This window comes from Hypanus sabinus, chromosome 29 (assembly GCF_030144855.1).
Source record: "Hypanus sabinus isolate sHypSab1 chromosome 29, sHypSab1.hap1, whole genome shotgun sequence".
NCBI classification, from domain to species: domain Eukaryota; kingdom Metazoa; phylum Chordata; class Chondrichthyes; order Myliobatiformes; family Dasyatidae; genus Hypanus; species Hypanus sabinus.
The window spans coordinates 15,940,624-15,964,446 of NC_082734.1; the positions used below are offsets into that span (position 1 = coordinate 15,940,624).

The window sequence follows — 23,823 nt, forward strand, 5'->3', positions numbered from 1 at the left end:
TAAGAGGAATAGATAGAGTGGACAGCCAGCGCCTCTTCCTCAGGGCACCACTGCTCAGTACAAGAGGACATGGCTTTAAGGTAAGGAGAGGGAAGTTCAAGGGGGATATTAGAGTAAGGTTTTTTACTCAGAGAGTGATTGGTGTGTGGAATGGACTGCCTGGGTCAGTGGTGGAGGCAGACACACTAGTAAAGTTTAAGAGACTACTAGACAGGTATATGGAGGAATTTAAGGTGGGGGGTTATATGGGAGGCAGGGTTTGAGGGTCGGCACAACATTGTGGGCCAAAGGGCCTGTAAGGTGCTGTACTATTCTATGTTCTATGTAACTTTCTCAGGATAATTGCACACCACTCTGTTGGTAGGTGCATGCCATCAATGAGCACTGTTGTAGAATCAGGATTTTAGAGTTAGAGCTATATTTCTGTGCAATACATTCATCATTTAAGACTCCTAGGTGGCATTTGAACTCACTAATTCACCTCTCAGCAATCAACTCTATGCACTTCCTAAGAGGGGAATCATTAGATATAGTGTATTTTGATTTGCAGATGTTTAACAAGGTGGTTCATAAAAGACTGGTGTACTAGTTAAGTCATGTTATTGGAAGAAGTGTGTTAATATGGTTTTCATGGAAGCCTGAAATGACACAACTCATGGAGTGTCCCAAGACTCAGTTCTTACGATTTATATCGACTGCCTGGAGGAGGGGACGGATTGCAAGATGTCCAAGTTTACTGCTGACATGAAAACAAATGGTTAAATGGGGACAGATAAGCCTTGCAACAGCACAGTTTAAGTGAGTGGGCAAAGATTTGGCAAATGGAGTGGAGAAGAGTGGGGTCACGCACTTCAGTTAGAGGAAGCCAAAACTACTATTTAAACAGAAAAAAGATTACAATTGAGTGCAGTACAAAGGGATCTTATTCTTGTCACAGAAGTCATCGGAAGTTAGCAGGCAGATGTGGTAAGTAGATAGGAAGGCATTTGGCACATTGGGCTTTTTGCAATTAAGGTTGGGGTTTAGAAATAGGGGAATAGTGTTACAATTGTACAGTACTTTGACAAAGCCACATATTTTTGGTTGTCTTATTTAAGAAAGGATATGGTAGCACTGGAAGAAGTTCAAGAATCATTGGGCTAATTCCTGGAATGAAAGGGTTGCCCAATCATGAGCAAGTAAAGAATTTATATCTACATTCTTTGTTGTTTAGAAGAATGGAGGATAATCTTATTGAAACATTAATGATCCTAAGGGGTAACAATAGGAACATGTTGAAATGTTTTCATCAATGGAAGAACCTTCAACAAAGGTACAAGGTTACTAGGTAAGGGTCACCATTTAAAACTGAGATGTAGAAGAACATCTTGTCTCTTTTCCAGAGATTTATGGAGGCTGGGTCATTTGGTATATAGTATACTTTATAACGAGGAGGACGATAATGTTTTAAAGATCAAATAGTGGACTATTGGGAACCAGCACAGAAGAGATAGGGAGATGAGACTGATAAATTGAATGGCAGATACCAAGAGGGCCCAAGTGGCCTACTCATTTTCATACACACAGTGGCTACTTTTTTTTTAGATACACCTGCTCGTTAATATCTAATTAGCCAATCATGCAGCAGCATTTCAACGCACAAAAGCACGGAGCCATGGTCAAGAAACTTGGTTGTTGTTCAAACCAAACATCAGAAGAGACTTTCACCGTTGAATGTATGATGGTACAAGAGGGGGTGGTTTGATTATGAGAAACTGCTGATCTTGCACAACAATCTTTAGAGTTTACCGAGAATGATGTACAAAAATAAAAAAACATCCCATGAGTGACAGTTCTGTGGGTGAAAATGCCTCGTTAATGAAGAGAATAACCAGGCTGGTTCAAGCTGACAGGAAGGCAACAGAAACTCAAATAATCATTTGTTACAACAGTCGTGTGCAGAAAGACATCCCTGACCCCCATCAAACCTTGAAGTGGATGGACTACAGCAGAAGACCACAAACATACACTCAGTAGCCACTTTATTGGGTACTGTACAGAAGGCCCCTAATAAAATGGCTACTGAGTACATTTTCTGATATACTCTTGGCTTAAGAAAGGCTCAGGCTTCAGCTTTTTTTAAACTACACTCCCCCTACACAGATTTTACATCTTCCTTAACAGAGCTAAACTCTGCTTGGTGCATTGCATTGGTGCTCCCATTTTAAAACTGCATGAAAAGGAGATGCAAAATAATTCATTCTTATAATTCTTATACATTTACCTGTAATAACAAAATGCACAGCAGAGGGTATCTACTTACCAGCAGGAAGGAGAATCTGCCACTAAAGTTGCTTTTTAGGCAGATGGCAGCAGTTATATAGATTTCTGCCATGACACTCGGGGGGATTTTCTCCTCTGCACACTCTGCTAGATTAACTGCAGAGAGAGCTAGATTGATTGCACTTGCGGGACTTTGCACCAGTTTATCTACATTGCAAAAAAAGACAGAAAAAAATTCTCTTCAATACAATGCTTGTTGCTCTACACTTAGCTAAATTGATTCTACTGCAAAAAAAAATTGGGAGATTATTGGTTTCCAGGTAAAGGGTGGCAAAAAACATTCAAGTTTTCCAGAGGATTTGAAGTCTGTTACTACACTATTCTGTCAAACCTTTCATAATTTTAATAACTTTATCATATGGCATCAGATTCTCCAGTTAAAATTATCAATAATATTGCAACCAAAAGGCTGGTGGGCTACAGTAGAATTAAGTCATTAAGTGCATTATGACAGTTATGGTATGTTGCATCTGGAGATCATATTGTCCAAACTCCTGCAGAAGTCAAAAATTAAAGTGCAAATCTTATTGCTACAACCATTTTATTAGATGTTCTTCATAGTACATGGTCCGACAGAGTCAGCCTGTACCAGCAAGCAAGTAACAAAGAGAAAAGGCAAATTACAAAGGACTGGAGACCTCACGTTCTTGTTTATACTGCTAGTTAGATAATGGAGTATTCTTTGACAGAGAGTCTGTCAGCCAAGGTCAGGCTTGCTTTATGCTGCCATTCCTATGCAGCATTTATGCAGCATTTGTGCAGCATTCCTATGAAACCTTTCTTAAGCCGAAATGGCGTAAAGTGAAGAACTATTAATTTATACAGGAAAAATTTTCGTAAAGGCGAAAGTCCTCTTTGTAATGCGAAAACAGGTTACTAATGTATGTCTTTTGTAAAAGCGAAATGATGTAAAGCGAACATTCGTAAAGTGGGGGGGACACCTGTACACCGCAAATTCTTGAAAATTTCCAAACACGTGATTATACAAACACATAGGTAACAATAAAGAAAGTTAAGCTATAAGAAAAGTAACAATTTAAATAGCAAGTTGTCACAGGAAAGCAGCAGCCATCATCAGGGACCCTCATTACCCAGGTCATTCTCTCTTCTCACTGCTGCCATCAGGAAGGAGGTATAGGAGCCTCAGGACTCACACCACCAGGTTCAGGAACATTTATTACCCCTCAACCATTAGGCTCCTGAACCAAAGGGGATAACTTCACTCAATTTCACTTGCCCCATCATTGAACTGATCCCATATCCCAGGGGTCGGCAACCCACGGCTCCGGAGCCGCATGCGACTCTTTCATCTCTGTGCTGCGGCTCCCTATGGCTTTGGAAAATAAATGATGAGTATTTAATTAAAATGTATTTTATGTTAGTTTGTTAGTTTTTGAAATGTAATTCTAAATTTGAAGATTATGGTGATCTTGTACAATCTAAATAAAATGTTGTTTTTGTCGCTATTAATATACATCACCACTGCCAATGCCTGACACCCGCCAGTGCGCGATTTCTTTAATTTTTCGATCCAAGGTAGGCTAACTACGGAGAATTCTAAAAAAAGAAAAGTGACTGAAGAAAACAGAACGTTTAATGATGCGTGGGCAGATTCATTTGCTTTCACTGCTGACGAGACTGGTTTACCGGTATGCTTAATATGCAATTAGAAACTAGCAAACAACAAAAAGTCAAAAGTCACAAGACATTTCCAGAATAAACACGCAGCCTTTGCTCAAAAATAACCGGATGGAGATGAGAGAAAAAAAGCCATTTCAGAACTGATGCGGAAGGTTGATCTGAGCAAAAATTATTTCAATAAGTGGATGAAGTCTGGAAAATCAACGACATATGCTAGTTTTGTTGACGCTCAGGAAATAGTCAGGCACGGGAAGCAGTTTATAGATGGTGAATATATAAAAGAATCTTTCATTAAGATTTCAGAACATCTATTCACGGACTTTAAAAACAAGAGTGAAATTGTGCAGAAAATCAGGAATATGGCCCTCTCTGCAAAGACTGTCAAAGACAGTACCATAAAAATGGCAGAAGACATCACAAGACAGTAAATTAAAGACATCAATTCAGCTGTGGCCTACTCGATTGCCTGTAACGAGTCTAAAGACAAAGGTGATACTGAACAAATAGCGCTGTTCTGCCGGTATGTAAACTCTCCCGGGCCACAGGAAGAAATGATTGAGTTGATACCTCTAAAAGGCCAAACACAGAGGGAGGACATCTGTGAGGCTGTCTTGAATTGTTTAAGAGCCAAAGTAATAAAGACCACCCACCTGGTGTCAGTAGCTACTGACTTTTCACTGCATCTTGCACCAAGAGGCACTGTGCGCTCAAACATTTCCTCCGGATTGCACAGAAGTAATGGATTTTGTCATTCAGATTGTCAATAAAATAATGGCAAAAAGTTTAAATCACCGTCAATTCCGTTTGTTACTGGACGAGCTGGAAAGCGAATATTCTGACCTCCTGCTGCACAACAAAGTCCGGTGGCTGTCAAGAGGGGAGGTGCTGAAACGCTTTGTCGCGTGTCTGGAAGAAGTGAAAACTTTCCTGGGCAGCAAAGGGCTCACCTTTCCTGAGCTGGAACAGCCAGAGTGGCTGGAAAAGCTAGACTTCATGGTAGACATGACAGCGCACCTGAACACAGCTCTTCAGGGGAAACACAGCCCTGCACATTTTGGAGGATGTTTTGGCATTCGAGCGCAAGTTGACAGTGCTTGCCAGAGATTTACAGAAAGGCACATTGTCTCACTTCCCCAATTTGAGAGAGTTCAAACAAGCTCACGACATGATAAATTCGGAGTATTTACATTCTGCAATCATCGCAATGCAAACATCATTTGGGAAACGCTTCTGTGAGTTCAGAGAGGTAAAAAAACACATTATCCTTCCCGGTCACTCCCCTAAGCATCGATCCATCCCTACTGAATACGACTGCATTGGCAGGTGTGAGTCAACCTGATCTTGAGATGGAACTGGCCGACATAGCCGGCAAAGACATATGGGTGTCCAAGTTTAGACACTTGACAGCAGACCTTGAAGATGTTGCCCGTCAGAAGGCCGTTCTTGCTCAGAATCACAAATGGAGTGATATTGAAAACCTCCTCAAACCGGACAAACTTGTGTTCAAAACATGGAATGCTATCCCCAACATTTATGTAAACATTAAAAAGTATGCGCTTGGAGTCCTGTCGATCTTTGGATACACATATGTATGTGAGCAGGTGTTCTCCAACATGAACTTTATTAAAAACAAACATCGCGCACACCTCACAGATGACAGCTTGCGATCCTGTGTAAAGATGAAGGTGACATCATACAGCCCTGATGTGCAGACGCTGTGCGCTGAGGTCCAGGAGCAGAAATCCCATTAACCAAGTATGATAAATATTTTAATTGCCTATTATTTTATGTATATTCATATTTTTTCATTATTCAGTGAAATAGTCCTTTTATTTTTCAGGTTGACAGCTGACGTTATTTTTGGTTTGCTGCTGGCGGACAATTTAAGTTCGGCGTTTTTCATAAATACAAGAAGGACTCAAATAGACATTGATTATTTTACTTAAAAGTAACCTTCAACCCAACGTCTTTTTTTCGGAGTTCGAAATGTTTTTGTTGCATGCAGAAATGTAATTTTGTTTTCTCTGCAGGAGTTCATCGATTTCATAAATGCAACACATTATAGTTTGTTTATACATAGCATAAAGGCAAAAAAAACGTTGTATGCAGTGTTATTTCATTTTCAATGTCAAACGGGTTTTGTGGCTCCCAGTGTTTTCTTTTCTGTGGGAAACGGGTCCAAATGGCTCTTTCAGTGGTAAAGGTTGCTGACCCCTGCCATAACCTATAGATTCTTCATCTCATGTTCTCAATATTTAATTATTATTACTTTATTGTTGCATTTGCACAACTTGTTGTCTTTTGCACATTCATTGAATACCAAGTTGGTGTGGTCTTCTATTGATTCTGTTATGAATTTTTTGAGTATATCCACAAGAAAATGAATCTCAGTGTCATACATGAAGACATATATAATAAATTTACTTTAAACTTTGAATTTGGACCCTAACCCAACAGGGATATAGACAAAGCAAACAGCAATTTTAGTTTCTGATTGGAAATATTGTCAGAACTCTAGAAAGAATTTGGGGGTGGCAATCACAGAAACTGTACGAGTCTATTCAGGATTTTTTAAAAAATGGATTTTAGACTTTACCACAGGACGTATAGAATAAACAAGTCAGGAGGTAATGAATAAGACTATATGAAATCTTCTCAAGACTTTCCATTTTGTCATAGGAAGCATTTTGATGCATTTGTTAATGTGCAATTCCAGTCACAAGAATAGGACCTGTGATAAATAAATGAAGACATAAAGGATAATTTGGAAAACCGTCAAGCAGAACCACTTGGTTTGTTTTATTTCAGTTATATGGCCCAATTTCTCTGTTGTTATAGAGGCAACTGCAGCATACATTTTGTGCATTGCAAGATTCTGCAAAGAGCAACATTGCATGCAATCATAAACATTGAACCCCATCTTCCCTTTCAGTAATCTGGTCAAATAAATTGAGACACATTCATCATTTGACAATACCTGTCAGCTGCAGTTGATGGAGTTTATGATATACAAGTGCAGCATCTCGTGCACTCATCTTGGCTTCTTCTTGAAGCTGTGCCTCTTGCCGAAATCCTCTCGTCCACTTCAGCAGCCAGCGCATAAACACCAACTTCTGAACGCCATGCCGAATGATATTCCAACAGAGGCTACAGGCTAGATCTAACCGGGAACCTGGCAGTGCTCGCCCCAATGCCAATAAACACGCCTGTAAGTTTCCTGCAGCGGCAATAAAGGCACCCTGTAACGAGAAGTAAATCCTTGACTTAATTATTTTAATGTAAATGTACCCAAGATGCATGATATGAACAGTAGTGGTATATTCCTGATCAAGGGACTTTTTATTATAACACCTTAGAAAATTCTGGAGAGATCTAAAATCTAACATCTCCCCTTCCTTTCCAGTCCTGATGAAGGGTCTCGGCTTGAAACATCGACTGTTTCTTCTTTCCCATGGATGCTGCCCGGCCTGCTGAGTTCCTCCAGCATTTTGTGTGTGTTGTTCTGGATTTCCACCATCCACAAACTTCATTGTGTTTGACAGTTTATTATAATGTGACCAATAGTATCCTTGCACCAATAATCTTTAACATAACCGTATATTAAGCTCTTTCACCCTCTGCCTATCTTTTCACCCTTTGCAAAACAACCCAGTGTCAGAATTCCATAAGCAAGATCTCAAATCAGCTTAATCAGATTAAATTCCCAGCTACCTTGCAAAACCATATGCCCCTATCTCGAAAACACCTATTCTAGACCGAGTTAACTGTATTTTTATCCTTTCTAAACCAATTTTCCAGTGAACTTTGAGTGGTCCCAATGTAGAAATTCCAATGTAAATCTGCGACTCAACACTGCCTCTGAAGTGAGTTAAGATTCTAAAACTTCATTCCACAGTAGACTCACAGCCGAATCAAGATTATAATCTTGATCAGTTTCTTCTGGATTTGAAACCCAGTCTGCAAAGTTAATGTACCCGAATCTAACAGTGTATCTAGTCCTCCAAGTATCATTGTTATAAAAGATCTGGAGAGCGAAGAGCAAAATATACAAGTCCATTAGATACAACCTCCATCAGTACAACCCAAACCTCACAGGACCAAAGAAGGTTGATTATTTGCAATATTTAACAAAAGTACATTAACTGGGGGTAGGAAAGAAAACAAGGAATGAAAAGAGACTTAAGGCTGCAGTTGAATATTATTCAGATGTGGGTACAATTCCTTTGAAGTTCAAGACCATAAAACCTTAATTAACGTGCATGAAAATAGTTACCCATTTTATTACAGGTCCATAATGATGTTGATGACTCCTTGTGGTATAAAGAAAGAGTTTAAAAAAAAGTGAAAGGTCAGCCTTCAGTTAAAAAAAACAACTCAATAAGAATAAGAAACCCATTTCTCCAGAGTTTAAATAAGGGAATAAGAAATAATAACAAAAGATAGCAACTTGCATTGAATTATATATCACTATAGTTACAGCAATGCTTAGATAGACTGCACTGAGGTAGCATGAGCAGCCCTGAGGAGTAATAACATAATTAGGAGTTGACTGCTAAAAGTCCATTATTTTTTCTGGGAACATAACATGGGTGTCCTTACTCTCAGCAAGAGTAGAATTGTAAACAAATTACTGAGAGATACAACACCAGGATGGGCAGTGGGGTTGGTGGAAGGGAACCAATTTTAAGGAGCCCAGTGTTTTTTTACCCTTCTTTTCACACCCTTTCTCCTCCTCTTTCTTTTGGTCTTCCAATTTCTGCCTCCTTCCCCAGCAAAACCACATCCCAGCCCCATCATCTATCTTTGTCCCCATCTCACTCCTGCATTCATCCACCACTACACACCCACAGGGTCCCAAACCCCACTCCCCACCATATCTGGTTCCAGTTCCAAGTGCCATTCACCTCTCCTCTAATGGCTCCCATTTATCACCTTCTTTACTTTGAAGATTCCAGTACTGACAGACCTTGGTATTTTTGCTTATCTCTCTCTAGGACTCAGGTTCCAAACCTGGGGTCCATAGACCCCTTGGTTAACGGCAAGGGTCCATGGCTTAAAAAAAGTTGGGAACTCCTCCTCTAGGAGCTGTCTTCAGCCTTCACAATTCTCCACTGCCACCTCATTCCATATGCCTCTGAGTTTTTTTTCCTATTTGTCAGCGTCCACCCATCATTCATATGCCACTATCTACCAATTCCCTACCTGACACAACTTGCCTGCCATCTTTCAACTTCTCCTCAGCTCACCTATCACCTTCAATTCCCATCTCACTAACCACCATGCTCCCTTTATACTGTCCATCTTCCTCTCAATCTTGATGCAGGGTTTCAACCCAAAAACATTGACAATTCGTCTGCTCCCCCCCCCCCAACCGTTCAACCGCCAAGTTCCTCCAAGACTGAATGTTGCTCTAGATTCCAGTGTCTGCAGATATATGTCTCAGTGATGCCAGAAGTTCAACTGCATTAACACATTTTCTGTCCACATTAAGCAACTTTATCGATCGATCCCCATGGGACGCGTCCACCAACCTCAAAGAGCTGCCAACAACACACTGCATCGATGGAAACCTGGAAAAATGCACTATTTACCGAGGAAGCATGGGAAAAAAGCTGGGCTACTGGTCAGATTGAAGTGGAGGGGCTTTAGGGTCCCTCTGCCCACCATCCTACTAGCAAAGGTGGTGCGCAGGTGGAACAGGTCAAAAGTTTTAAGTTCCTCGGGGTGAATATTACAAATGACCTGACTTGGTCTAACTAAGCAGAGTCCACTGCCAAGAAGGCACACCAGCGCCTTTACTTCCTGAGGAAGCTGAAGAAATTTGGCTTGTCCCCTAAAACACACAAATTTTTATAGATGCACTGTAGAAAGCATTCTTCTAGGGTGCATCACAACCTGGTATGGAAGTTGTCCTGTCCAAGACCGGAAGAAGCTGCAGAAGATTGTGAACATAGCCCAGCACATCACCCAAACCAAACTTCCATCCTTGGACTCACTTTACACCACACGCTGTCGGAGCAGTGCTGCCAGGATAATCAAGGACACGACCCACCCACCCAACACACTCTTTGTTCCTCTTCCCTCCAGGAGAAGGTTCAGGAGCTTGAAGATTCGTACGGCCAGATTTGGGAACAGCTTCTTTCCAACTGTGATAGGATTGCTGAACAGATCCTGACCCGGATCTGGGCTGTACGTTCAAAAAATCTTGGACCTGACTTGCACTACCTTACTTTCCCTTTTCTATTTTCTAATTATGATTTATAATTTAAATTGTTATTATATTTACTTCGATTTGTACTCCAGGGAGTGCAAAGGCATAATCAAATAGCGCTGTGATGATTGTATGCTCTATGACAATAAAGTAAAAGTAAACTAAGAAATCATTTTATTTACTTTTAGAGGGAAACATGTAAACAAGGACTCCTAGGACATTTTGCATCACAAAGCTAGGGACTTAATGCAATTTCCATATTGAGGATATAAGGGACAATATTGTTTCCCATGTAACAGTCTTTGCAATGCATTTCAGGATCTTAGATCATATTTTCCACGAGTGCCCATCGTTAATCACTCTGTACAAGGTCTTCCCTTGAATTCGTCTGAATTCGTACATCTCCCAATGACTGAACAACCTGCTCATACACCAATACTACACAAAGACCACCAAGCTCAATACTTGGGTCTCTATCAGGTGACTTTGAATCAATAATCACTGCCACCAAAGCTGCTACTACCATCCTCCATTCTCTCCCCCCAACCCCCCCCCCACAGACTTTAAAGGCTGTTTTCATAGAACACAGAACAGTATAGACAAGCCATTCAGCCCACAACATTGTGCTGATCTTTAAGCCAATTTATACAATATGCCCTACTGTATCCTGTTATTCCCCCATTCCCTTCATATTCATGACTTTATAACAAGACCAATCGTGGTGGCGAATCTGCGGAATTTATTGCCACAGATGTCTCTGCGAGTCAAAGTCATTGGGTATATTTAAAACAGAGATTGATACGTTCTTGATTTGTAAGGGCATCAAAGGTTACGGGAGAAGGCAGGAGAATGGTGTTGAGAGGGATAATAAACCAGCCATAATGGAATGGTGAAGCAGACTTGAGGGGCTTAGGGTGTCATGTGAAAACTTGCTAATCCACCCATCTATGTTTTCATCCAGATCATTGATATACCATAAATTACAGAGGTCCCTACAGAACACCACTGCCCACAGATCTTGTCTCTTGTTAATTGTTATAAAAATGTTTAGTAGCCCTCTAAATTGTATAAAGTCAGATTTTAAGGATGCTTGAGATCATTACAAGAGATTTACATGTAACACGTTTTCCAGAGTCATGATTATCTCCCTTACATCCCAGTCAAATGTAATGAGGGGTTACCGACCTGAAACGTTTACTGTTTCTCTACTCACAGGCACTGCCCGACCTGCTGAGCATTTCTAGTCAATGCCTATTTTAGTTCACGTTTCCAGTGTCCGTAGTTTTCAAGTGTAATACTTACTCTGACCAAGTCCAGGTCTGCTTGCTTGCGGTATCTCCAGAATGTGACAGAGGACCGAGAATGGAGGCGCGTGATGGGTTCGCCGTAAATGAACAGCTTCACAAATACGCTCAGCACAATGACGCCATTCACCAGCCAGAGGAATAGGGTGGGGAGCATCCAATCAAACCAGCCTTTGGACTCTTCTAAAATAGAAACAAATTATTTCAAAAACTAAAACTGGTGATGCCTAATTGCTTCAGAGCACTCGTTATATTATTGGTAGAAATTTACAACAAGAGTAATATTAACAAATCATTAAAATTAACATATTTGCATTGTGGCTATCTACAATAGCAGTGTCTGCAGCCATTCAGTGATGTAAGGTGGCAAACAGGTAGGCTTTGGTCTCCAGATTATTGGGTTACCAGGTAGAGTTGCTTAATTGAAGTCTAGTCACTCTAGTAGTGCCTGGAAAACTGAATTTGTGCGTCCAGAAAAACACAGTGATTTTCAGCACAGTGTCCCCAAAGTGCAGGGTCGGTGAGTTAAAATGATGGCGTAGGAATTAAATTTAAAAACAAAGACAATTATGGCAGCACTACTGAACTGATGCAGAAGTTAAATGTACGAGTTAATAGAAACCACTGGGGTTCACGCCGATCGCATCCGGAGCTTAAGGAACTTGGGCTTCAGGTTGATGAGGTGCAGTCTGAAATTTGACTACAGCAATGCACTGAGGAGGAAAGTTACTAGGAGTGTTCCTTTAAATTAAACACCCTGAAAGTCTTCAGTCAAGAAGGAAGGCAGATATACAGCAGGAGTGCCGATAGTGAATTGTTACTATTCTCTATCCAGGAGGGATATGAAGCCTCATATACTGAGTTTATTCAAGAAGGAGATTGCTAGATTTTCAGATATTAAGGGATTCAAGCAATATGGAGTTCATGCAGGAGAGTGGTGCTGTGGTAAAAGATAATCTACGTCCTTACTAACTGGCAGAACAGGCAAGAGAGGTCGAACTGCCTGTTGTTTTCCATTACCCTTCTCCCACAGCACCATTGTTGTGTTGAAAATGAAACATGTAGGAAAATAATAGATTAAAACACAGATAAACCAAGATAAAACTAAGAGGAAGTTACTTGATAAATGAGTGAAACACAAAATACTTCACTAAGATACCAGAAAGAAACACGTGTTAAAAATCAGATGTATTGAGAAACAAATAAAACTTAATAATTGGTGAACAAAAACTGTCAGAGAGATTTAATAAATATTTTAGCCTTTCTTAAGCACTTTAGAGGTGAAAATGTTCACAGAAAGATGACAGATATAGTAATACGCAAAAGGAAGACTGAAATATTTGGTTAGATCAATGACAGAAAAATTGCTAGATTCTAGCAGAATATATCCTGTTAGATAAGTAAAACATGGAGGGTTCAGAAATTATATTTCAGGCTATGTTGAGATTGGATGCAAAATGGATAGACAGAAAATAACAAAACATTTTGAAAAGAGAGAAGGGTAATCCATGTTATTACAGGGCAGGTTTCTCAACACCCTATGGATGGAAAATTTCTAAGTGTTTTAACTAAGGATGAGATGACCTTGTTACAGAAAATAGATAGGTCCAACATTATTTCAAAAGGAACTGTGCATAGCACACTTCCTAGAATTACTTGTAAGTAACAGATACAGTGGACTGTGATCATGGAAACTCTGTCTGTAACATGATGGCACTCACACTAAGAATACTAGGGGTAAAAAATGCTCCAACTGCTGAGGGAAGATTAGTTTTAAGAGGAAGATTATTAAGGGAAAGATCAACTGTGGTTAGATTTTTTCCAGAGTGGCTCCAAGTGTAGTTGGGGGTGCAAAGACTGGTTCAGGATCACATTTGTTCAATGGGTTCAATGATTTAGATATAGTGCAAAAGTAAGAATGCCCAAATTTGCAGTAGATACCCAGATGCTGAATTTTTCTGAAGACAAAAATGCTTGAATATTGTTAAGGTGTGAGTATGAGCTAAATTTAAATACTGAATTCCCTGAGTCAGAGATGAGAAATGAGAGAGTTGAGGTCTATAGGATACTACAGATGGCAATGTTAGGGTGTTAAACAAAAACTGATGTAAGTGTAGTTTTACAATCTACTGAACGTATAAATATAAGGGACATTCAGTTACTGTGTGCAGTACTGAACTTGACACTCTAGGAATCATATTGAGACTTTGGAGGTGGGTATACTTTTCATTCACTGGACTGTTGCCTAGAATCGCGAAATACAAATTTAAAAATACCTGGAAGAATCATTTTCTTCCTCCAAGGTCTGAGATTAAGGGATAATAACCACACATTCCTGTAACTGAGGAGCATGAATTTAGGACTAAACCACAAAATTTAGAACAAATAGAAAATTATTCTTCTCCTCCTAACTGTGAAGTTTATCGACAAGGTTAGAGATTGATGCAGGAATGTTTAAGTCTTAACATTCAAGAACAGATGGAATAGGTAAATAAAGGAGATGGAGAGTTTAAGGAGAAAGACAAGTACAAGCCATTAGGATTATATGCTCACGCAAAAAGGGACATACGTGATAAATTTGGTGGGGAAATAGGAAATCGATTTCAAAGATATAAGAATATTTTACCAGGAGATTATTTGTTAAAGGAGTGCTTACCAGCCTCAATTCCAAGCATACTTCTACCAGAATGTCCTGAATCTTCAAGTGCTGTTGAATGGACTCGGTGTTCAAACAGTGAAGCAAGTGGATTGAAAGAAAGACAAAGAAAGGTAAGGGTGCACAGAAGAATCCGGGAGCTGTCCAGCATACCAAGGGTGGGGGGAGACAATGGTTCTTCCTTTACCTGAAGGGAAAGGTTTCATGCAATTGTTAGGAACAGAAGTCTGTCATTCAACACATTAAAACTGTCCAACAATTAAATCATGGCTGATCTGTACTCCTACCATCTGCACACCTTTGCTATACATCTTCTGATAGTTCTTCCTAACAAATGCTTAATGATATCCTACCCTCCAGCAGCATATACATTCTCTTGGAGGAAGGGCATTCCATACTTAAACTAATAATATGAATAATAGATACATTCAAACATATTTGAGTTACAGGTTCCCCCCACAATCCGAAGGTAGAACGTTCCTATGAAACCGTTTGTAAACCGAAATGTCGTAAAGCAAAGAAGCAATTACCATTAATTTATATGGGGAAAATTTTTGAGCGTTCCCAGACCCATAAAATAACCTACCAAATCATACCAAATAACATATAAGTAACATATAGTGGTGGTGGCATCCGTCGATCTCGAGAGACCATGGATCTGCACCTGGAATTTCCAGGGCGCAGGCCTGGGCAGGGTTGTATGGGAAACCGGCAGTTGCCCAAGCTGCAGGCCTTCCCCTCTCCACGCCACCAATGTTGTCCAAGGGAAGGGCACTAGGACCCATACAGCTTGGCACTGGTGACGTCGCAGAGCAATGTGTTATTAAGTGCCTTGCTCAAGGACACAAACACACTGCCTCAACTGAGGCTTGAACCAGTGACCTTCAGGTTACTAGTCTGATGCCTTGCCCACTAGGCCACGTGCCAACATATAGTAAAAGCAGGAATGATATGATAAATATACACCCTATACAAAGTTTGTAGGAATATTGTAGGTACGGTGTAATTTCACTTATCAATATCGGGAAGACAGCAAGCCAAAATCGATTTGGAGGAAAAAAATCAGCACGTACACACGTGCACGTACATGCCTACGCATGTACATGCATACATACGCACATGCATACGCACGTAAACGCATGCGCAAACAACTGCCCGCACAAGGCTTCATGGTCATTGTAGTCTTTCTCGGGGTAAACACATGCATAAAGCGGGCGTCTTTTTTTCGTAAAAGCAAATATCCTCTTTGGTTAGCAAAAACAGGTACTAATGTAGGTTTTTTGTAACAGCGAGCTGTCGTAAAGAGAACGTTCGAAAAACGGGGGACACCTGTATTCAGTTAAGGAAACTAAGATCAAACCGCATGAACACAGGATTAATAAGAAATCAACCATAATAATAAGCAAAAAATTTAACATTACAGTTTACAGTTTTTTATAAATAGAAGCAATATAGTTCAATGACTACTACCATTGTTTCATCGAGAAGAGGGCTTCCTGGTTCTGAATCAATGGAGCAAGGTGAGAAAGTGCCTGGCGAGCCAGAATCCGAAGGTGGGGGTGACATGATCAATAAATGTGATTTGAAGTCATCGGTCTTCAGGTCCGCATCAATATCCAACAAACTGGAAATCTCAGATCCCTTCAGACCCTCTGTAATTATGTAAAGAGGAAACATTTAATTCCATTGCTTTGATTTACAATTATTTACTTGAGAATACAGATGGAAGCTTCTTATCAAAAACAGATTTTCTCTAAGCATAACATTAAGTAGATGTGTGCATGAAAGAAGTATCGTGTTTAAATTCAAACAAGTGTAAATGGCTGAGATTGGAAATGGAAAAAGCTGAAATTTGCCTACTTGCTATTTTAAAGGCTGCAAGATGCAGAAAATTCCCTTTTAATGTAACAATGGCACTACTTACTGTTTTTCTGATTGGCTATTCGCAGTGCCATGTTCTCCTGTCTTAGTTTATGGTTAGTTTGTTGCAGGTATTTAATGTAATCGATGGCTTTCCTTAGAACTCCAGATTTGTTCATCTGTAAAATATGTCACATTAGGTTTTTTCTGTTTTGGAAACAAATGTACCATTACCATAACTTACATAATGCCATACACTATTTTCAATTTAAATTAGTAAAACAGTTGTAGTCTTGTAGGAAAATAAGCTTACAGCTTCTTTCACCAACCAAATTAGATAAATGAATAGCTATTTCACTCTGAACACTTAACTTTGTCCAGTAAAGCTTCTATGAAATTCTTTTAATAAAAAACACAAAATGCTGGCAGAACTCAGCAGGCCAGACAGCATCTATGGGAGGAGGTAGTGATGACGTTTCGAGCCGAAACCCTTCTTTTAACTACAGTCCGCCCTCTGTATCCGCATCTACAGATTCAACCAACCATGGATCGAAAATATTCGAATAAAAGATTCCAGAAAGTTCCAAAAAGCAAAACTTGAATTTGCCACATGCTGAGCACTACGCTGAATCCACGCAAATGAAATTATGTGTAGTCTCCCGCCATTTCACAGATCCTCAGTCTCCCTCCAGCACTCGTTGTTAGAGCATTCGCCTCATGTCTTGCTTGTTCACTACTTGTGTTGCGAGCGAGAGGAAGGATTTTAAGGCTAGTAAGGGATGGCTGGCTAGCTATGTAAAGTGCTACAGCCTCAAGAACTTAAAAGATCACAGGAGAATCTGCATCAGCTGATGCCAAGGCAGCATCAGTGTTCTCAGAAGAGCTATGATGGTTCTGTCTGTACTGAACATGTACAGATTTTTTTTTCTTGTCATTAATCCCTAAACAATACAGTATAACAACTATTTACATAGCATTTACATTGTATTAGGTATTATAAGTAATCTAGAGATGATTTAAAGTATGCAGGAGGATGTGTGTATGTTATATGCAAATACTACACCATTTTATATAAGGGACTTGAGCATCCACGGATTTTGGTATCCGCGGGGGGGTCCTGGAACCAATCCCCATCAGATAACGAGGGGCAACTGTATGTTAAAGTTGTTACATACAGTGAACGTAATAAGATGAGACCTAAGAGCAGAATTAGGCTATTCAACACAGTCTGCTCAGCATTTAATCATGGCTGATTTATTTTCCCACTTAACCCCATAACCTTATGTGCCCATACTAATCAAGAACCTGGCAACATCTGCTTTAAACATACCCAATGACTTGGCTTCCAAAGCAGTCTGTAGCCTTTCCCACTATAAGCATCTGTTGTTGTTCAAATTAATGTACGTTTACATTTTTTAAAAGTTTAATGAAAGGGTCATAGAATATACTGCACAATGTGTTTGATTCCTTGACTACTTAACGTCATTACCCAACTGATGCAAATTGCACTAACTCTTCCTATTACTGAGTGTTGCTGGTAGTGAAGAAACACTTAGTGAGAAATAAGTTAAAAGGACAAAACTAAACTCTATTTCCATCTTAACACACACAAAATGCTGGTGGAACACAGCAGGCCAGGCAGCATCTATAAGAAGAAGCACTGTCAACGTTTCGGACTGAGACCCTTCATCAGGACTAACTGAAAAGAAAGATAGTATGAAATTTGAAAGTAGTGGGGGGAGGGGGGTGTTTGCTCTATTTCCATCTTAGGCACTTGCTTAAATTAACACATGTTCAACAGTACTTCATCTGCAGTTCAAACCCAAACCTCCAATCTAATAGCTTTGTTGAAACTTTCCACATAAACTGTTCTAACTACCAATAACTACATCGTAAGATATTAAACTAATTGAAGGTGCTCTTTCTAGAGTGTCTGAAACTCAGAATGTGCACAAGTTCTATATCTTAAAATGACTTTTTCAAAGCTTGCTTTCTGAGCTGACATCGATAGTGTTTGCCAGATATTGGGTACCTCATTAAATTAGCTCATATGTGAATAATGAAAACAAGGCCATTCAACTACATATTTGTTTTCAAATACCATCACTCAAATACTCTGATAACGTTCTAGATTATGACTCAGCTTTTCCTTTAGATAACCAAAACTCTTTACACAACACTTTTGATTCCGTGCCAGATGTAATATGCACAGAATCTGTAAACCCAAAATTAAGGGTTGCACGGTCGCATAGTGGTTAGCGCAATGCTTTTCTGTACCGGCCACTCGAGTTCAATTCCTGTTGTACCTGTAATGAGTTTGTATGTTTTCCCTGTGACCATGTGGGTTTCCTTCGGGTGGTCTGGTTCCTCCCCCAGTCCAAAGACATACCGGTTGGTAGGTTAATTGGTCATTGTAAACTGTCCTGTGATTAGACTGGGATTAAACTGGGGAGGGGTTGCTGGGTAGCGTGACTCGTAGGGCCTATTCTGCACTGTGAAACAGAGACAGGGAGAAAAACAAGATATATACTCCAGTCACGGGAGTTTCAAGATGTGTGTGAATGGACCGAGATGCCAAGAAAATAGTTGAGGCAGGTACAGTTACAACAATTAAAAGGTGTTTGGATACATATACAGATAGGAAACATTTAAAGGAAATGGGACATATGCAGGCAGGTGGGAGTAGCATGTGAGAGCACCTGGTTGGCATGGACTAGTTGTGAAGGGCCTAGTTTTATGCTATATTTTTCAATATTAACTCGAGATACTGTGAGCTCTGAGTCTGGAGAAATTCCTATTAAATCTGGATTGTTGCAGGAATGAATGAAACACAAACTATGGAACGGGACTTATTTAATATGAGCACTTTTTAACAAAAGTCCTTGTAAGTTAATATCTTTACAACAATAAATCATAATGCAATCATCTATATGTAAAAAAATCAATGCCGCTGACTGACCTTAGCTTCTGTCCCCATCACAAGGTCTTTCAGCTCTATGATTTTATCATTGATGGAGGATCTGTAACGCTTCTCAATTATGTTGTGTGTTGTTCTTTTCTCCCCCTCCTTTGGCCCCTCCACTGGTGCTTTTCCACTTCCAACAATCTGTTTGATTGGAACTTTTTCCGGCCCAACCACCATTGGCATGGTGGTCAAAATAGTTCCATTACTGCTAACCAATGTCTGCGGAGGAAAACATGACATTAATTCTCTTCACAAGTATTCAACTTTTAAAAATCCGAACTTGTAATAAAACCTTCCCTGACATACTTTCTGACTCCACTGTGGTCCCTGTAAAAGAGGCCGAGTAACTTCCTCCTAACACCCCCCTTCCACTTGAACAGTGACTCAACTTCACCACTGCAAAGTTGGATTGTATACTTTTGGAAAGTCTGAAACATCACAAGATATTCTGAGTACTATATTATAGTCATGAATTACATCGCAACCTTGCACTGTTTCATCTACCAGTAACGATCTGGTTGTCTGAAGGATTAATTACTTGACGATTAAAATGAGCTCCATGTATCTAACAATTTAATTGGAATGCAGAAATTTGATATATATAAAAAATACCTTCTCCACCAGTGACAGAAAATAGTGGCAGATTGTACCACAACAAGATGTATGGAACAACATACCAAGCTTTCTGTGACAGCACTTCTCAAACCTGTAATCTCTTATCATCTAAAATGACAAGGGGAACAGGAGCATTTTAATAACACCTCAAAGTTTTCTCCAAGGCATTCTGCACATAGTTAATTTTGTCATATTTCCTGACTAACAGTGGGGGAATCCTTTCACCTGCATTTTCAATTCATGTTTGTCATTCAACCACACATGAACACTTTTGAATACAGCCAAACTATAGCATTACTATGGGGTCAAGATGTTAAAAACACATTACCAACAGTCACACACAAGAATACATTCACAGAATAAAAGAGCCCCGATGCGTTCCCCCCCACGCTCCCGTGAGGCCCAGTCCTTATATATTAGAGACATATTTACTATTAGTTGAACACAACTGGACAAATGTATATTTTGCAGTGACTTAAAAAAGCAGCTCCTCATAATTCTTTTAAAAACAATTGGGAAATTGAAAAAATTATTACACCTTGCTTTTTCAATCACTGCCATCCTATTTTTACCAGGCACAAGACCCAAACATTATGTGGAAGATGATTCCATTTATCAATTTTTGTTCAAGAAGTTGACATCATCAGAACTGATCACAAAGGATCATCGATCGGAAACATTAAATCTGTCTGTCCCTCTCCATAAATTCTGATGAGGATATTAGATTTCCCCCAAGGAGGTTATGAAGATTTCCTTTACGCATTTTCTGTCTTCCAGGAAATTGCTTAACAAAACTTGAAGCAGAATGTGGGCTTTGAACGCCTGTGCCAGGTAAATGAGTAACATGGCCTATCAAGAGAAGCTGGTCAAGTGTCGTGAGATGATGGTGGGATGGGAGAGGAGGCTGATGTTGACAGTTCTATGGATTCATAAAAGTTTACGTTTACAGAAACAACGATGGTGGTACTTCCCTGGTTGTTTAGGACATCTACTGCAAGTTGCCCATATCTATGATGTATACAAAAGGGCAGGCATCACTGGTGCTTGCATTGAGCTTATGTTGGGTTTCAGGTTTTGATCTTTGAACAGTCTTTTAGTCAGTGGGCCAACAGCTATGCTGGTATATGAAGTAGAAGAGATGTCATTATTAATGTCTGCCCTTAATAAGCAGGCTCCAGACATACCGGAAGTGATCTACGTAAACCAGGGATTCAAGATGGATCACTATTGTTAGTTGGGTGTAGGAGTAACAGATAGCAGTGCTATGTAGTGGGGACAGGTTGGTGAAGAACCTATTGTTCCAGCCATTTCATGCAAGGTCCATAGTCATACTGTTCAGTGAAGGAATCAAGGATGATATAGAGATTGGCCTCAAGAGTGAACAGATGCAAGAATTGTCTGCATGTTCTAACTGAATGACTTGAGGTTGGAGTAATTGTACTTCTGTAGTGCAGATGACGAAGTCTGATCAGTTTTCCATTCATTATGCTGAGGAGAGCTGCTGGAGGATAGCTGAAGTATTACAGCAGAACAATGGCCCACTCTTCAGAATCAACCTTCATCCCAGGAAGGAATCTAATGAATCCTCATTCACACAGGATCAGCACGGAGGCCCAGGAATATGTGACGAGCCTGCAGAGCAAGTGCTTTATTCTACATTTAACTGTAGGATTCCCTTCACCAGGACAGCAGTGTATTCATATTCTCAAGGATAATCAGGGATGAGCAATGAACGCTACCTTGCCAACAATGCTCAGATTACAAAAGATGAATGAAGGTCGGTCCCTGCAAACCTAAATGAGATCATTTAACTCTTTGACTTGGAACAGAAACTTTAAACATGCACAGCTTCATCACATGCTGCCTTTTAACTCATCAAAATCACTGGAAATGCCACTGTCAAGTAACTCGTTAGCTAAGAACTGACATTCATGAAGGTTACATAACATTAATTTCACATCCTGCATTTGTCAACGAATGCAAATACTCAATAAAAATTGCAGAGTAAACACAATCTGCTGAAAAGCAATCTCTACTTCCACCTGCATTAGTAACTCAATGTTCTACTTGAATTAAACATACTGGAACTTGCAAAGCTGTGGTCTGCATTGGAGTGGTCAGTGTGGTGATGGTTGGATTCTGCACTGCAGCAATAACCGGACTGCGATCAGCTTTCAGAGCCGTCAGGACTAAGGAGTCCGTCTTTATGAGCTGAGGCTGCACCAGCACCTGGAATAGAATAAAATTCACTCTATCAGTTTAAAAGCTTTATCAGCAGGTAATAGTGTCATGGACACATTCATCCTTGGAAATGGCTCATGGAAATTCAAGTTAACAGGACCAGAAAGAAATAAGAAATAATGAGTGAAGTGATGATTCTTTTGTAAATATTGCATTAACATTGATCAGCAATAATTTACATCACTGGTACCTAATTGAAAATATTTGTTACCCCCATGCAATGCAAATAGTCTAAGAAATCAATTTAGTTGTTTTTAAACTTCTGCATCGCTGCTAAACATAATATTCATGGTTCTATTCAATTAGTAAACCAGTTTAATCTGCTTCTGATGGCTGTAGCAAAGGACTTGGTGTTTCCAGATTAATTTTAAATGAAGTTCATCTAACACACTTCATTAGCTTAAGAAATCAAGTTCTGAAGTCAGTGGGTGTGTTTACGCATGTCCTGGACCATTTACTTTCCTTGATATTTTAATTCCATGATTGTATCAGTTCAGAAAACATCATATTCCACCTAACATTCAGTGTCATTGTGCTTTTACAGCAGATATTCCATTTTAGCATTCATCGAATTTAAGTTAACAGGCAATTGGGACAATCGGGTAAAGTATACTTACAGGAACCTGCTGCACCTGTGGTGAGTGTGTCTGGACGGAGGTGGTGGTTCCCGGTGTTAGCGTCTGGATGGTGGCCGTGGTAGCTGAAGTAAGCATCCTGTGGGTTGACAGACCCTGCACCTGCTGCTGAAAGGTGACTGGCTGCACCTGGGGGGAAGTGACCAGGTTCTGTATCTGGGACTGCAGAACTATAGAAACAGCCAAAATTAAAATACATAAAAAGAATACAAGTAAATAGAAACAATCCAAACATTCCTTCTTTCTCAAATGAATGAGATACCACCCAATGCACAACATACATAAATTGACAAATAGGCTAATTAACTTAATGATAAGGGGTTTGGGTGGTGAGGTGGGGATACGGCTCTACAAAAGGAGGTATAAGGTGCTCCTTCCCTCTGCTTGCTTGTGGGTCACTCTAGGGCAAGGTGTAGCAGTTGTTTAGCCCTCCATTCAGGGTAACACAAAGCCATAGGAGCAGGTGGTGGATGGTCGTATGAGCAGCTGGAGCATATCACAAGTGCTGGTTATGTCAGCACTGATGCCAGGCAGACACCCTCCAAAGAGCACTGATAATGGCTGGGATCACCCGTCTTTTGAAGACACTGCTCAGAAGATGGCAATAGCAAACCACTTCTGTAGAAAACCTGCCAAGAGCAACTAAGGTAAAAAGACTATGATCACCTGCATTATATGACATAACAACAATGATAAGAGGTAGTGAGTTTTGGTAGGATGAACAAGGAAGCCACAATAAGAGTCAGAGTGGGAAAGAAGAGTAAAACTTTCCACTATTATGGAACACAAATCAGTAAGACCATTAAAAAGCAAACAAAATAATTGTTTAATTCTAGTGGAATACAATTGAAAATCAGAAACACTGTCTAACATGGGGCAGGTGTCTATGTAAGATGGTGTGGAATTAAAAGCTAGGTTCAGTACAGTAACAATGTAACTACTGGATTATTGTGAAGCTCATCTGGTTTACACTAGGAAGAAAATTTGCCAGTTTAACCCATCTGGCCCAGATGTAATTCTATCTGTCTAAATGAAATTCTTTAGATCCAGGGTAATCAGGAATAGATAACATAAGTTGCATCCACATCCTATGAATACATTTAAAAAACCACTGGCAGGGAAGATATAGTGGTGATGATGGAGATACTTAACTGGGGCCATTAGACAACAACCAACAAAATCAGAAGTAAATTTAGGAAGAACAGTTTCCCCCGCAAGTGGTTATAAGTGAAAAATCAGCAAATATGCATTTAAGGGAAAGGAACAGCTGAAGGGTGTGGAAATAAGTGGGAATATCAAACTTGCCATATGCAGCACTCCTACTGGAAAGCTGGAGCAGGACATGGTGCTCCTCACAATTAAATATTGTTTCT

At 39.9% G+C, this 23,823-nt stretch overlaps 1 protein-coding gene across 1 annotated transcript in view; it reads right to left on the bottom strand.

The window, feature by feature from the left end:
• Positions 1-23,823, bottom strand: part of srebf2 (sterol regulatory element binding transcription factor 2) — a 63,237-nt gene that overhangs the window by 26,387 nt on the left and 13,027 nt on the right. Inside the window, exons 3-11 of the mRNA XM_059953756.1 lie at positions 22,433-22,620; positions 21,657-21,803; positions 18,954-19,178; positions 16,059-16,173; positions 15,605-15,786; positions 14,135-14,321; positions 11,477-11,661; positions 6,941-7,202; positions 2,303-2,469 (exon numbers count right to left, since the gene is read on the bottom strand). Coding sequence (XP_059809739.1) covers positions 2,303-2,469; positions 6,941-7,202; positions 11,477-11,661; positions 14,135-14,321; positions 15,605-15,786; positions 16,059-16,173; positions 18,954-19,178; positions 21,657-21,803; positions 22,433-22,620 — 1,658 coding nt within the window. The remainder of the gene's footprint in view (positions 1-2,302; positions 2,470-6,940; positions 7,203-11,476; positions 11,662-14,134; positions 14,322-15,604; positions 15,787-16,058; positions 16,174-18,953; positions 19,179-21,656; positions 21,804-22,432; positions 22,621-23,823) is intronic.